Below are 17,168 nucleotides of genomic sequence, written 5' to 3' on the forward strand. Positions count from 1 at the left end.
AAAGGAGGCAAAGATATACAATGGAGAAAAGACAGTCTCTTCAATAAGTGGTGCTGGGAAAACTGGACAGCTACATGTAGAAGAATGAAATTAGAATACTCCCTAACACCATACACAAAAATAAACTCAAAATGGATTAGAGACCTAAATGTAAGACCGGACACTATAAAACTCTTAGAGGAAAACATAGGAAGAACACTCTTTGACATAAATCACAGCAAGATCTTTTTTGATCCACCTCCTAGAGTAATGGAAATAAAGACAAAAATAAACAAATGGGACCTAATGAAACTTCAAAGCTTTTGCACAGCAAAGGAAACCATAAAAAAGACGAAAAGACAACCCTCAGAATGGGAGAAAATATTTGCAAACGAATCAACGGACAAAGGATTAATCTCCAAAATATATAAACAGCTCATTCAGCTCATTAAAGAAACAAACACCCCAATCCAAAAATGGGCAGAAGACCTAAATAGACATTTCTCCAACGAAGACATACAGACGGCCACGAAGCACATGAAAAGATGCTCAACATCACTAATTATTAGAGAAATGCAAATCAAAACTACAATGAGGTATCACCTCACACCAGTTAGAATGGGCATCATCAGAAAATCTACAAACAACAAATGCTGGAGAGGGTGTGGAGAAAAGGGAACCCTCTTGCACTGTTGGTGGGAATGTAAATTGATACAGCCACTATGGAGAACAGTATGGAGGTTCCTTAAAAAACTAAAAATAGAATTACCATATGACCCAGCAATCCCACTACTGGGCATATACCCAGAGAAAACCGTAATTCAAAAAGATACATGCACCCGAATGTTCATTGCAGCACTATTTACAATAGCCAGGTCATGGAAGCAACCTAAATGCCCATCGACAGACGAATGGATAAAGAAGTTGTGGTACATATATACAATGGAATATTCCTCAGCCATAAAAAGGAACGAAATTGAGTCATTTGTTGAGACGTGGATGGATCTAGAGACTGTCATACAGAGTGAAGTAAGTCAGAAAGAGAAAAACAAATATCATATATTAATGCATGTTTGTGGAACCTAGAAAAATGGTACAGATGAGCCAGTTTGCAGGGCAGAAGTTGAGACACAGATGTAGAGAACAGACATATGGACACCAAGGGGGGAAAACTGCGGTGGGGTGGGGATGGTGGTGTGCTGAATTGGGCGATTGGGATTGACATGTATATACTGATGTGTATAAAATTGATGACTAATAAGAACCTGCAGTATAAAAAAACAAACAAACAAAACAAAACAAAAAGAACACTTGGAGCTTAGTAAAAGAAACCAGAGAGAGGATAAAAAGTCACAATAGAAAAGAGAAGACAGTCAATGGGGAGTAAAGGACAAAATATCAAGGAATCCTTCACAATTAAATTCTAGTTTATTGAAACAAGGTGTCTAGTGTGGCTGTGGTCTGGACATACACACACCACCTGCCTCTGGAAAGCTCTGGATCTTCCATTTACTAAGAATTACAGGAAAGGGGGAAAGCCTTGCATTCTGATCCTCGGTGCAAATGCAGTTCATATTTTAGACTTGAGAGAGAGAAGGAATGTGATGACAGACAGAACTGAAGTCAGAGCTGGGGTGGAGACTGACTCATTCTAGAGACCAGGACACCACTTACATTTCCAAAGTATTTGTCCAGCAACTCCACATAACGATGCACAATCTCTAGTGTCAAGAGCTCATTGTCCTGATTTTCTACTGCACAGCAAAAATATAAACTAGCATACCTTGAAAAGAAAAGAAGATAACGTAAAATATAGTGACACATTACACAACCTGAAGATGGTTTTTTCCGTGAATATGCAGTTACCGCTTCCTCTCCGGAGATTCTCCCTGTCCACATCCGAGAGGGAAATCATTATTCATCATATCCAATATCCTCCCAAAACGTAAAATAGAATATATAAAAAATATGGTGGGGATTGGGTTACTTCTGTTAATTATGTGAAAGGTCCTCAAAACTTTACCTTGAGGAGCTGTGATCAGGGGACAGAGTCCTTTGACCCACGGTAATCAGGGTGCCCGTTCATGCCCCGCCCTGGATTGTGAATTGTCCTTTCTAAACTCCAGAGCCCTGACCAAGGGGCCCAGGGGCCCACGTGCCCACCCTCTTACTTCATACTGTACTGCAGTGTGTCTCCCATCCTCAGCTTATCAAGTCCTCCCCTCCCATGTGTGTTTCTTCTGCCTAAAATTCTCCTCCTCACCCCATACATGTGGCTCACTCCTACTTCTCCTGTAGCTCTGAGCTTGGATGTCCTTTCCTCCAGGAAATCTCTGTCCTCTCTGACTGCACTGGATGCCCCTGCTATGCATTCCTGTGCCTCCCTCACAGAGCATCCAGAGCTCTTTTTTTTTTTTTTAATGAATTTTATTTATTTATTTATTTATTTTTGGCTGAGTTGGATATTCGTTGCTGCATGTGGGCTTTCTCTAGTTGTGGTGAGCGGGGGCTACTCTCCGTTGCGGTGCACGGGCTTCTCAGTGCAGTGGCTTCTCTTGTTGCGGAGCACGGGCTCTAGGCATGCGGGCTTCAGTAGTTGTGGCTCGTGGGCTCAGTAGTTGTGGCTCGTGGGCTCTAGAGCGCAGGCTCAGTAGTTGTGGTGCGTGGGCTCAGTTGCTCTGCAGCATGTGGGATCTTCCTGGACCAGGGATCGAACCCGTGTCCCCTGCATTGGTAGGAGGATTCTTAACCACGGCGCCACCAGGGAAGCCCGCATCCAGAGCTCTTCATTCCGTATTTCATGGTCTGTCTCTCCCCCACTAAATCAATGGCTTCCCAAAGGCAGGCACTGAGTCTGCGTTGTTCACCGTTGTTTACCCAGTAGTTAATAGATATCTGTTGAGAGAACTGCTGAAGCCTATTCTTCATGTAATGGTTTAAATCACAATTGAACCCCAAGTTGTAGAAACCAGGCAGAGAGTAGGGACAAGCCTTTTGTCGGCAAGTATTTCCTGGGACTCTGTCTTTCTATCCCAGGGATGCTTATCACTATAAGGGGCCTTTGCTGACATCTCCCATGATGCTAGTACAAAAAGTTTTGACCTTGGGCCCAGCAAGAGAAGCTTGGTCCAGGCACTTCCTGGTAATTTACTCCATTGAATACAGCCTTTGATGTTACCTCTGTCTTTCCCCTTCCAGTTTTATAAACACACCTTGTGAGAGCCTTTCTAATGTGTGTTTTCCCTCTGAAAGTTGCAGTATGATGTTGGATGCAGGGTCAGATCGGCTGTGTTCTGGTTCTGGTTTAGGCATCAGTTATCTGGGTCTTTATGAGCAAAATGACTTTACCTCTCAGGGCCTCAGTTTCCTCACCTAGAAATTGAGGTCCCTTTCTAGTATGGTCTTGCCATGGCAAGCAGGTACAGTAAAGAGAGGATATACAGTCTTTAAAGTCAGAAAAAAATCTGGATTTGAATCCTGGCTCTGCTGATTACCACTCAATTACTGTGACTGGGGACTAATTACTTAAACTCTCTGCGGCTTCAGTTTCCTCATCTGCAAACGTGAATAATAAAGAGCTGCCCATCTCTCTATCATGTTAACCTTTTTTCTATAGCATTTGTTATTAACTGAAACTGTTTCATTTGCTTAACAGATGAATAAGTTCCAAGAGAGCAGGAATGTTCTGTGTCTTGTTTGCTACTGTATGCACAGTCATTAGAACAGTGCTGGAAATATAATAGATGCTCATAATTTCTTGAATGCATGTGTGCATTATCAACACATAAATTAAGTATCTAGAATAAGTATCTAGAATCCATCCTGGCACATGGAAAGGCTTTCAATAAATGAGAGTTCTCTTCTATTTAGTCTACTGGTACAAACATTTGGGCTCCAGCCTTCAAAGATTTCAGTAAATGATAGAATTGGTGTTGCAATCTAAAATGCTCAGGACTAAACAAACCAAATAGTAATAAGAAATTCAGTTCTCATAAAGTTACTCACACCTTTTATAAACAAGTTTTAGCTCCTTCCAATCAACAAAACTGCTTGTCCTCTGACCACGAGAGAGAATAATCTGAACAATTTCCCGGGTGATCTTTTTCCTTTCCTTGTCAGGGAGAGTAGTGTACCATTTCTGCAGCCGTAATTTCCCTTGTCGACTGAAGAGCAATATGAAATGAATCTAGAACAAATAAAGGAGAGAAAAAAAAACAGAATTTGGTCAGCCAAATCATTCTACCATAGATATTAAAATACAGCAGCAGGGTTTACAAAGGATTATTCTGAACAGAGGAAAAAAATAATTACCAGCATGAAAACTATCCCATCTGACAATTACATTTAACCCAAAAAGAACAAAGAAATGTATACACCACAAACATAGCTTATTTATACTATAGGAGAGAGATAAGTTTTCTTTCACGAGTCACAAACTCATAGTGAGAAAAAATATATCAAGGCAGAATAGAACTCTTTTGAGAAAATATTAAATTCTTCCTTCACAAGCCAAAAAAAAAGTTAAAAACAGTAGAAGGGTTTACTTTAAAAATTATACTCTTGCTTCATATCACAAGTATAGAAACCAAATGATAATATAGACATAAAGAAGAGAAGTAAGGGAAAGAAATAAGGATGAAGCAAGGGGGATAAGTGAGAAAACTAGAAGGGGACCATATTCTAATTTTTTAATAAAAATTATATATATATTTAAGGTGTACAGCATGATGATTTGGTATACATATACATGGTGAAGTGATTACTATAGCCAAGCTAATTAACGTATTATCTCCTCACACAGTTCTCAGTTTTTGTGTATGATGACAGCACCTGAAATATACTCCCTGAGCAAATTTCCTGTATTCAATATAGTATCATAAACTATAGTCAGCATGCTGTACACCAGATCTCTAGATTTATTCATCTTACATAACTGCAACTTTGTTCCCATTGACCAACATCTCCCCATTTCTCCCACCTCCCCATCCCTTGTAACCACTGTTCTACTCTCTGCTTCTGCGAGTTTGATGTTTTTAGATTCCACATATAAGTAAGATCATGTAGTATCTGTCTTTCTGTGCCTGTCTTATTTCATTTAGCATGATGTCTTCCAGGTTCATCCACGTTGTTACAAATTACAGGATTTCCTTCTTTTTAAGGCTGAATAATATTCCATTGTATGTGTATGTACGTATGTATACACATACACACAGCATACTTTCTTTATCCATTCATCTGTCAATGGACGCTTAGGTTGGTTACATGTCTTAGCTATTGTGAATAACACTGCAATGAACATGGGAGTGCAGATATCTCTTTGAGAAACTGATTTCATTTCCTTTGGAAATATACCCAGAAGTAAGATTTCCCTTGGAAATATACCCAAAAGTACTATCATATGGTATTGCTATTTTTTAATTGTTTGAGGGACCTCCATACTATTTTCCATAATGGCTGTCCCAAGTTACATTCCCACAAACAGTGTGCAAGGGTTCCCTTTTCTTCACACCTTCACCAACACTTCTTATCTCCTATCTTTTTGATAATAGCCATTCTAACAGGTATAAGATGATGTCTCATTGTGGTTTTGATTGGCATTTCCCTGATGATTAGTGATATTGAGCATATTTTCATATACCTGTTGGCCATCGGTATGTCTTCTTCGGAGATATGTCTATTCAGGTCTTTTGCCCATTTTTTAAAAATTGGATAATTTGTTTTCTTGCTATTGACTTGTTTGAATTCCTTATGCATTTGGGGTATTAACCCCTTAACAGATGTATGGTTGCAAAAATTTTCTTCTGTTCCATAAGTTGTCTCTTTACTTTGTTGTCTCCTTTGCTGTGCAGAGGCTTTTTAGTTTGATGCAATCCCATTTGTCTATTTTTGCTTTTGTTGCTTGTGCTTCTAGAGTTGTATCCAAAATATCATTGCCCAGATCAACGTCAATGTCAATATCAATGTCAAGAAGCATTTTCCGTAGGTTTTCTTCTAATAGTTTTACAGTTTCAGGCCTTACATTTAAGTCTTTAATCAGTCTAAGTTGATTTTTGTATGTGAAGTGAGATAATGGTCCAATTTCATTCTTCCGTGTGTGGATGTTAGTTTTCCCAACACCATTTATTAAAGAGACTGTCCTTGTCCCATTGGGCGTTCTTGGCACCTTTCTCAAAATTCAAACTAAGTCTCAAATGTTAAGCTCTTTACTCCACTTTGTGGGTTACTTGGCTGAGAGTTTTAGAATCAACCATCTCAAGATACAGTTTGGCATCACAATAAATGTTTACAATTTAAATAGTGTGTTGACCACATTAGGAAGAAACCTGATTTTATTTTCAATTAAGTTTCAAAGTGTGTATTTGAAATGCACATTCCTATTTCAATGAATTTTGAAAGCTTTAAATGAATAGAAGACGCTGTAGAAATTTACTGTGGAGCCTGGGAGGTACGGAAGATTTGTTTTTCAGAAATTGTCAGATGGTCCAATCTTTATTTTATGAGATTAAGTTTTCTCAATCCACAGTACGAGAAGATCAAGTTTAGAATCATAATTTATTCTGCTGTGTGTTTGTTTTGTTTTTAAAAAAATAAAATTCATTATTGAGGTTAATTGTGTCATGGAGGGAACAATATATACTAGGAGCCAAAATAATTAAAATTTTAAAACTTTCTACAAATAAAATATTCAACTATTTTTATTAAAGAGATTTGGCTCTGAATGTCACAGCACAAATCTTACAAACTCAGTAGGTGGATATATCCAAAGACCAACAGAAACCAAGCTCTTTCCTCAGAGCATCCCCTACCCCAACCTATAGAATTTGAGGTCTTCTTAATAAACTCTATTCTTTCTTAGAAAGGAAACATCTGTTAATAAGGACTTGAAAACCAAGACATGGCAAGTGAAAAGAAAGCAAGTTAAAAAGCCCTGCTCAACTAGCAGCTTTAAGAAAAATCACCCTCAGTATGGAATTTTAAGCATCTGCTTAGAACAGAGCATTTTCTTAAATACACGTTTCACTATCAGCACAGGTATAGATAATTCAATAATGAAACACAGCTACCGCTTTCTAAGAATCACATTGAGAAAGGTATTTTTTGCTTCCAAGAAGAGATCATCATAAAAGTGACATTCTAAAAGTACACAATTGAATGGTAATAGAATAATAAAACCTCAGGATCTTGAGAACAAGGTTCAGCTTTGGATTATCACCGGTGGCTAAGACTCTTCAATCCTATTTCTAGTGACTGGTCAGACCTTTGCTAGAGAATGAAATCCACACATTTTCTTGGTGTTTACTTTGCATTTCCTGTCAGAAAATTTTCTTCTTCACATCTAACCTAAATTTTTTCTGTTACAATTTAAACCGATTTTCCCTGATTTTACCCACAGAGCATATTAAAAGACAATATATCACTACCCTTGAAATAATAACGAACTCTTCAAATACTTGAAGACAGACTTTAAAGTGTACCTGGAGTCCTTTCCTTCCGGAAGAAACTACCCTGGTTTCATGTCTTCTTCTTATTGGTTCTATTATCAGATTTCAAAGCCATCATTGTTACAATTCCTCCAGGATTACTTCATAGATAAATGTCGCTTTTAATTTAAGGAGCTCAGATCAAGGAGCTCCAGTGAGTGGCTGGAACTATTGCTGAGTTTAATTATGGATTACTTTCTATTTCTTCTATTGCAACTTTCTCTCAAGATCAAGTGCCTGCCTTCTTAAACGGCTCAACGGGGTAGAAAATAAACAAATAACTCTTTTTCATTCTAACAATGAATTCAAAGAGAAAGGATGATCAGGAACATAATACACACATCCATAAAGCAATTTAAAATACAAAAATGTGTTTCAAATTCAAAAGAGGTAACAAATAGGTTCAAGTTTATCCAATAATTGCATTGACAGATTTCATCCTCTCAAGTTCTGCTCTGAGGGAGAAGTAGTGTCGCTTGCTCTCTAGAGTTAACAGTGTAGCATGAGAAAACTGGCGGAATGAATGGTAGTGATTCACAGGAGTTCATCACCTCGAGCAATTAATTGTATCCAATTTATCAGTTTAGTCATTCAAGGCATATTTGGATAATATGTTTCAAGAGGTTAATCAAATACCATTTTTGATTAGCATTAGCTTGAGAGTATGAGAAAAAGGCAATTGGGAGGGTTTGGTTTTTTTTCCAATATTTACAAAGAGCCAACTTCAACTCAAGTTGATGTCATAAGCAAACTTCAACTGACTTCAGAACACTCAGGTATTTTGTTTCAATAATAGTGCTGGCAAGAAAGGAATAATGGAGAGGCTGATTGGTAATCCTCTTCTGGAAAACGCGAACTCCAGAAACAACCATAACATCCAACGCAGTGTGATGAGCAAGGCTGACTTCTTACATTTGGCCCAAATGCTCTGGCCTTAGGTAGGCATCTGATTTCACTGAGATCTCCCCTCCCTCATTCAAGGTTAACCTGAGACAATCGCAGAGGAAATAATCACATTGGCAGCTGAATTAATTGTATTTTAGAGACCTTAGAGCACAGATCATTTATTCACTCAATGCATATTTACTGAGTGCCTACTCTGTGCACTATGAACCTACAACGTAAAACTTGGTTCTTTACCTTGAAGTGCTTTTAATCATGATAAAGAATACAAAAAAAAAAAAACCCCAAAGTAGACATATTGAATTAAACCACAGGGCTTTATCTCCTCTACCTCCCAAAATGCCATTAAAATGACAATAGTAGAATTTTCTTAAATGCATTAACCCTCAAAGACTAGGAGAATGACAGGGGATGTGATAGCAGCCAAGAGATTTCAACAGATCTTTGGAAGATGGAAGGAGACAGAAGAGTGATAACTAACTTAGCAAAATAAGGAAAATCGTAGCTTAAGAGGTAGAGTACAAAGACAAACCAGCCAACTCTCCCAGAGAAAGCCTGAGGGCAGCACTTGTGGGTACCATGGCTCCACAAAGTTCTAAAAACAGGGACACTGGCTAAAGGTCTACCTACAGAGTGATTGGCATAGACCACCTGTGGCACTTCCAGGGGATTACAGCTAAGTGAGAACACTCACGCATGTGTACACACATAGCACACATGCACATACAAACACTCCTCAGTAAGTTCCCAGCTGCTTTATTCAAGGGCACAGAAATTTAGTGGAGGTCATGCAGTTGAAGCACCTCTTAGCTCGGCTTCCTCTGGCCCCCAGTCAGTAATGGATAGCAAGCAGCTGCCAATGATGATCCAAACAAGGCACGGTTTACTCAACCTGAGAAGCTCAAATTTGTGCAATGCCATATTTCTTATCTACTTAAGGCTCTCAGAGACCTTACACAAGCAATCTATGCCCGTAGGAAGAAATATTTAGAGACACCTGCAACCCTCCTGGATCTTAAACGTAATTCAGAGCCTGCAAAGCTATATACGTATCTTCATTAAGAGAGAAACATGTCCCTGCACCTCTACCACCAACTTTGTTGTATAAAAAAACCCATCTCCTAATCAGGAAATGGAATGATTCCTCCCTGGAGACACTAAATGGCAGAGAAAAGACCTCTAGGTACTAACAATGGAGCTTTCCAGGCCACCTGACTATGCCCTCAGAACTACCTATTAGCATCTTAGCACCCACTTTTAAATATGAGCAGAGGCCAAGGATTACCAGACATTTGAGAATAGTCTCTAATGTCAAAGAAAGAGACTGAAAAAAACAAATAGAAAAAAGTTAAGCACTGGATACAGTAAGAAAGCATGGAGCAGGACAAACTGTTACACACACACACACATATACACACACACACACGAACATGAATATGCTCAGAGAGTTCAAAGAAGATGGAGTTCCTATATCAATAAAACAAAAACAGCATTCTATTGGGGAAAAAAGAGAAAAAACTCTTGCAAATTAAAAAGTATGGTAACCAAAATAAAGTCAGAGGACTCTCCAAGAGATCAGAACAAACAGAAAAACAGATGGAAAATTAGAGGAAAAAATAAAACTATTGAGGGGTCAACCCAGAAGGTGCAAAATCCAGAGAGCTACAACAGAGATAATGGAGAGGAAGAAAATCTCAAAGAAAGAATTCAAAAAATGTCCTAGGTCTAACAAGATGAGACTTTAGATTAGAAGGCTCACCACGTGCCCAGCACAATGAATTTTAAAAGTACATTGCATGAAACTTCAGAACAGTTATGATAAGGAGAGCAGCCTAAGAGATTCCAGGAGGACAAAAAGTTCACACTCAATGGATCAGTAATCAAAAGAGCATCAGGGGACTACCCTGGTGGTGCAGTGGTTAAGACTTCACTCTCCCAGTGCAGGGGCCTGGGTTCAATCCCTGGTCAGGGAACTAGATCCCACATGCATGCCGCAACTAAGAGTTTGCATGCCACAACTAAGGAGCCCACATGCCGCAACGAAGGAGCCCATGTGCCACAACTAAGGAGTCCACCTGCCACAACTAAGACCCAGCACAACCAAATAAATAAAGAAATAAACATTTAAAAAAACAAAACAAAATAGCATTGGACTCCTCACCTGCATTTGTTGGAAGACTACACGCCTACATCCAACCAAATGATCAATCGAGTGAAAGAGGGGAAATGACCTTTGAATTTTCACACTTGCAAAGACTAAAAATAGAGAAAAATAAAGAAATTTGCACTCAGTATATCTTTCTTAGGAAGCCACTGTAAGACGTCTCTGAGCAAAGAGTAGAAAAGAGTTAGATATGGTTACCTAGGGCACAGGGAACCTAAAGCAAAATGATGCTGAAAGGAAAGGCCAGAGTGACAGCCACATATCAGACCAAGAAAGCCACCATTCCAGACGGAAGTGGTGGAGGCTGGAGGAGGGGGAGGGGAAGGGAGAAATAGAATTTATTGATCATTTCATTTCTTTTTACAGTTGGAAAAAATATTGATAGCCATCTGAAAGATCTGCTACTGCATTGGTGGGAAAAAACAGGGATAGATACATAGAAAACCAGGCCAGTGGAAAAAATATAAACTCCAGAAAAAGAAATGATACAAGCAAGAAATCATCATCCTTAAAACTACTTTGGGAGAAAGAGAAGTGAGGAAATACGCGTGTGAGAAGGAAGTAAATGCCCAATTACCATGACAGGAAGGCAGGAGACAATGTAAAGAATTAGGAGTAGAAAACTGCCAGCATAAGCATATTATTTAGAAATATAGACGTAACTACCCAAAGAAAGACTGCAATTATTGAAAGTAATTACCTCTAGGAGAAGAACGTGGTAAACGAAAAGAGTTGCTGTGTTTCATTATAAATTATATGTCTGATTTTTTTTTAACTATGTACCTATATTACTTAGATTTTAAAATTTTTTAAGGAATTAAAAATAAATAAATAAGGGATGGTGGAATGCCTATATTTGACAGTGACATTAAAAGCATATTCTGAGGGGCTTCCCTGGTGGTGCAGTGGTTAAGAATCCGCCTGCCAGTGCAGGGGACACGGGTTCAATCCCTGGTCCGGGAAGATCCCACATGCCACAGAGCAACTAATCCCGTGTGCCACAACTACTGAAGCCCATGTGCCTAGAGCCCGTGCTCCGCAACAAAAGAAGCCACCGCGATGAGAAGCCTGCGCACTGCAACGAAGAGTAGTCCCTGCTCGCCGCAATTAGAGAAAGCCTGGGGCAGCAACAAAGACCCAATGCAGCCAAAAATAAATAAATAGAAATAAAAAATAAATTTAGTTTTAAAAACACGTATTCTGAGATATTTTCCCTTCTCCCTCCTAATATTAAACTGTGAAATTTAGAGGGGAAAATCCTTAAATACATTAACTATTCTAAACTATCAGTTATGAGCTCTCATTTGATTTTATCTGAGGTAGTTTTATTTTTCAACCTGTACCAGTTCATGAATAAGAGTGCCATTAGTTTACTAGCTTCCAGGTGGAATAATACATTTTATGCCCTGATTTTACTTCAAGCACATAACATTTGACCAGAATTTTACTGTTCCTAATATAAATTTTAAAAAGAGAGGATGGATTAAAAAGTTTTTGCAGATTCTGTACCTATCCTTCATGTACTAACAATTCACTATACATCCCCCTTAGCTTTCACCTGTGCAGCAAAGACATTCACCTCTGAAGCTTCTTTTCATACCGTGGGTTTCTCAATTCCCTTATCATTTTGCATGTTTCTTTCTGGATCATGTCTAACTCCACTTTTTGCTCATAACAGGGACTTAGTAAATATTGGTGGAAGTGTTGAATTTTGAGAAACGGCAACTAGCCCTGCATTAATATTCTGAGGAGAGAACTGGGTTTTCTATAAGGGTTAGAGAACACTGTGGTTTGGGGTTTTACTGGGATCATATGCTTGTAACTGGGATTACTTTTCTCCAGATGCAATAAACTCAACTCTCACTTGCTGTATTTGCCAGATCTTCTGGCAGGTTATCCTGTCCGGCTTAACAGTTCTCTGGCCAGAAGAGCTTAATAGCATTTAAAAACCAAGAGCTCCTGCTGCCCTATTCTCTCTGCTAGATCAGTTGTAAAAAATGTTACCCACAACTGGTCTGGGCACTCATTCCTTCGGGGTCCCACAGTTGATACTTGCACGTAGGAATGATCCCTTTAACAATTAGCCTGATTTCCTTCCTCTAAGCCTGCTCTGAAAGCGACAAGACCAACCCTCCAAGGCTGCTGCCTCTCATGCATCTCCCTTTGGTCAGAACCCCTATCAGGGGGGTTTCCAGAAAGTAGAAAGAAGGGATATCCACTGCTTCTTCACCAGCCTCATGTATTCAACTTCTCATTGGGCTCCAGTTCCCTCTTCCACAAGCCAAGTTTCCTTCTCTCTAAAAAGGTCATTTGCTTAAGCTTCCATTGATCTACCTTTATTATAGATGTTACCAGCATGCCCCAGGTGGAAATAAGAAGATGATGTCAGACCGCAAAGTTTCCCAGAAGTCACTTACTCGTGTCCTTAGGACAAAGGTTCATGGACAACTGGCTAGACCTCTAACTTAGTGACCCTTTGAAACAAACTAGTTGCATGCTGGACATTTTTTTTTTTTTTTTTTTTGGCCATACCACACGGCTTACAGGATCTTAGTTCCCCAACCAGGGATTGAAACCAGGCCCCTGGCAGTGAAAGCACTGAATCCTAACCACTGGACCACCAGGGAGTTCCCTGGAAATTTAAACTTTCGTTTTTTCAAACTCGCTATATGTCACCCAATCCAAATAGTGTACCTCCACCGCTGTTTCAGATTTGATCCAGGACATGCTGTGCGTTTACCACTAGGCCAACCCAAATTGGATTCAGGACATGAAGGGCATTTATCACTAGGCCAGGCCTTGGCCAGGGCTGGGGGGCAGTAGAGCAGGTTGGTTAATTGGGAAGACTCTGGTGATAGGCAGCTTGAGAGTTTGCATTTGAATCCTGGTTCTGTCATTTGTGAGCTAAGTGGACTTGGACAAGTTACCTGACCTCTCTGGTCCTCAGTCTCCTCATCTATAAAATAGGGATGACAACAGTAATGACATCAGTAATGTTAGAGGGATACGATGATGTCACACGTCTACCTTTTAGTGTGGAGCCTAGCACAGAGTAAGCTCTCAATAAATACTTGCTATGGCTAATGAATCATCCAGGAGTCAGCCCAGCCCATTTACAATCCCATTTATCTTCACTGAGGCAAGCAAAAAATTCCCTGCTTCCACCTTTGGAATCACTCCATGTCTACCCCATCACTTTTCCACTCATTGGTCCCCACATTCTGATGGAAAGTGTCTGTGACAGCCATTTCATAGGTACCCAGAAAGGCATTCTGCTGTTTCTTTGGATAATAAACCATCCAATTTCTAGCTGATTTGCTACCTTGCCTTCTCAGTCACTCTGTCTCATCAACCACCTTCTCAATGCTTAAATAAGGAGTTTAGTCCAGAGATAGCCCAAACGTGCAGGTAGTCCTTTAGGGTTCCTTTCTTTCTTTGGACGGCTGACCAGTGGTATTCTGATCATGTATTCGTTAATTCTCTCCAAGTTCCCTGTAAGGTGTTTACTTGGGGGTTCCTCATTTTTTCACTTGTGTGTCTGTGTATGGCTCTAGTTTCTTTTTCTATAATTGAGTAAAAACAGGTGTTCAGGTTTTTCACCTTCCCTCCTGACTCCTGGTTTAAACTGCATCACACTTCTGTGGTGGGTCACGCTCACACCTTCCCCACCAGTTTCTCTTTCACGGGGCAACAGGGCTCAGCGGGAATTCCAGGGCAGGTGCGGCACTGAATCCGCTGTCAGCTCCCCTCTCTGGGCCTCATCTCCTCTTCTAAGAAACAGGAGAGCAGGGTCACGTATTCAAATACCTTTCACAGGCTGGGCAGAGGCAGGCAACATTTTCAATGAGAGTAAGGGTTCCGTATTCAAAAGGGGTGGAAGACACAAAGTCAAACTGTAAATCACAAGTTCCAACTGAAGGGACAGCCTCAACTCAGCCATAGGAAGGCATTGCCAAGAAAAACATTCAGCCAGTATTGCCAGGCCTTCAGATTTTTTTTTTCTTTTTTCCAGAAGAAGCCTGAAACCTGGATGATTACGTGAAATACTCGGATTGTTTTAATATTGGCAATTAATAGGAATAATGATAACAAAACCCTGTGCAAGCCAAACAAAGCACATTGTGAGTGGCTGTGGTCTGTGAGCTGCATTTGGGCTGCAGGCCTCATTTGAAACTGCTGAATTAAATGACAGCTGAAGCGTCTTATTTCACGAATGCCTTTCTACAGCTTTATTGAGCTCAACAGATTTCCCCTTTTTTTGTGGTTTCTGAATCTACCTGTTTGAGGAAGTGGCCCTCAGACCCCAGAACCTGGTTTCCACCTCTCAGCCTAATATTATTGTTGAAACTATTCTCAAATCAGTGTCTCCTGTTAACTCTTATTCATCAAAATGTTTAACTTTTTTTTTTTCTCAAGATTTCCAGCTCAGGTTTCGGCTTTCACAGTACAGGAAGAGAAAATGTATATAGAGAAGTAAAATCTACACAATCTCAGGATCTCATTTTTGGCTTATTATGTCAACTTTCTTCCTGAGATAAAATGTTGAAAAGCTGCCACATCGGCCAGTGTGTTTCAAATCCTTTCCCAGGCCTTGCACACCATCTGGTGGCAGAACTATCTATTTATAACAAGTGAAATGCTCAGTGAAGAAGGAAAATTAGGTGAATTGGGCGAAGAAGAAAGAGTTAGGAAGAGTAAAGTAAGAGGGGCAGCAAGAGAAAAAAAAAAAAAAGGAAATGAGATGGAAACAAAAGTCATGAGTAAGCCACAAATTAAAAAGTCAACTGCTGAGAATTAGCTCTAGGCCATTTATGTAAAGCTTTAAAGATGCTTCTAAAATTGTCTGTTATCCATCTGCTTGTATTACACAGTAATGTTTATTGGAAGAAAGGAAGGAAGGTAAGAAAGAAGGATGGAGAGATGGATAGTTATACAAAAAGGAGAGGATAAGCAGCCTGTTAGGGGTTGAATTGCATCACCCAAAGATTCATATGTTGACATGCTTCCTAACTCCAGCACCTCAGAATGTGACCTTGGTCACTGCAGATGTAATAAGTTAAGATGAGCTCATACTACAGTAGGGTGGGCCCCTAATTCAATATGATGGGTGTCATTATAAAAAAGGGAAATTTGGACAAGACATGCACACAGAAAGAACACCATGTGAAGATAAAGGCAGATCGAGGTGATGCAGCAGAAGTCAAGGAACACCAAAGATTGGCAGCAAAGCACCAGAAACTGGAAGAGAAGCATGGAACAGACTGTCTCTCAGAATCCTCAGAAGGAACCAGCCCCGCTGAAACCTTGATTTTGGACTTCCAGCCTCCACAACTGTGAAACCATACATTTCTATTGTTTAAGCCGCTCAGTGTGTGGTACTTCGTTACCACAGCCCTGATATACAGCTTGCCTCTGGCTTTTCATTTTGTCTTTTTTTTTTTTTTTTTTAAATCTCAAAATCACCACCATTGTTTTCTGTCATTACGATTCAATATCATAAAACTAAATCATCGGGACTTCCCTGGTGGCGCAGTGGTTAAGAATCCGCCTGCCAATGCCGGGGACACAGGTTCGGGCCCTGGTCTGGGAAGATCCCACATGCTGCAGAGTAACTAAGCCCGTGCACCACAACTACTGAGCCTGCGCTCTAAAGCCCGCGAGCCACAACTACTGAAGACCGCGCGCCTAGAGCCCGTGCTCCGCAACAAGAGAAGCGACCACAATGAGAAGTCCGCGCACCACAACTAAGAGTAGCCCCCGCTCGCCACAACTAGAGAAAGCCTGCACGCAGCAACGAACACCCAACGCAGTCAAAAGTAAATAAATAAATTTATTTTTTTAAAAAAATACGAGGGCTTCCCTGGTGGCGCAGCGGTTAAGAATCTGCCTGCCAATGCAAGGCACACAGGTTCGAGCCCTGGCCCGGGAAGATCCCACATGCCGTGGAGCAACTAAGCCTGTGAGCCACAACTACTGAGCCTGAGCTCTAGAGCCCGCAAGCCACAACTACTGAGCCCACGTGCCACAACTACTGAAGCCTACGCGCCTAGAGCCCGTGCTCCGCAGCAAGAGAAGCCACGACAATGAGAAGCCCGCGCACCGCAACAAAGAGTAGCCCCCGCTCGCCCCAACTAGAGAAAGCCTGCATGCAGCAACGAACACCCAACGCAGCCAAAAATAAATAAATAAATTTATTTAAAAAAAAAAAACGATCATCTCAATAGATGCAGAAAAAGCTTTTTTAAAAAATCTTCTACATTCCAGAGATAAAGTCAGCAGATTCCATTCAACTTAGCAAATATTTATTCAGTGTCTAACCTAGTGAGGTATTTAAAATGAAATAACCACTCATTCCTGGACTCACAAAATGCTAATAACATTAGAAAGGACAGCAGAGCTGATTTGGTGCAAACCTCATCTTAAGACAGAGAGCTGGTGACTGGACCCTCAGCTGGGTAGTTAGCAAGTGGCAGAGTTAAGACAATCTCCTGGCTCCCAGCCCAAGGCTCTTTGCACTTGGCACCTTAAACCACTTTTTTCCGGCAAAGCTAATTAACTACTACTTTCTTTCCCATTTATGCAAATAATTACAATAGGCAAGTCTTATGCTAATCCCAGAGACCTATTTACAACGACTGGCA

General features: G+C 40.2%; 1 protein-coding gene across 1 annotated transcript in view; it reads right to left on the minus strand.

Annotated features, from left to right (window-relative positions):
- The window catches only part of AP1S3 (adaptor related protein complex 1 subunit sigma 3), a 59,270-nt gene that overhangs the window by 17,132 nt on the left and 24,970 nt on the right, over positions 1-17,168 (minus strand). The window contains exons 2-3 of the mRNA XM_061205406.1: positions 3,987-4,165; positions 1,654-1,762 (exon numbers count right to left, since the gene is read on the minus strand). Of these exons, the coding sequence (XP_061061389.1) occupies positions 1,654-1,762; positions 3,987-4,165 (288 nt within the window). The remainder of the gene's footprint in view (positions 1-1,653; positions 1,763-3,986; positions 4,166-17,168) is intronic.

The sequence above is a fragment of the Eubalaena glacialis genome, chromosome 1, assembly GCF_028564815.1.
Source record: "Eubalaena glacialis isolate mEubGla1 chromosome 1, mEubGla1.1.hap2.+ XY, whole genome shotgun sequence".
Taxonomy (NCBI): domain Eukaryota; kingdom Metazoa; phylum Chordata; class Mammalia; order Artiodactyla; family Balaenidae; genus Eubalaena; species Eubalaena glacialis.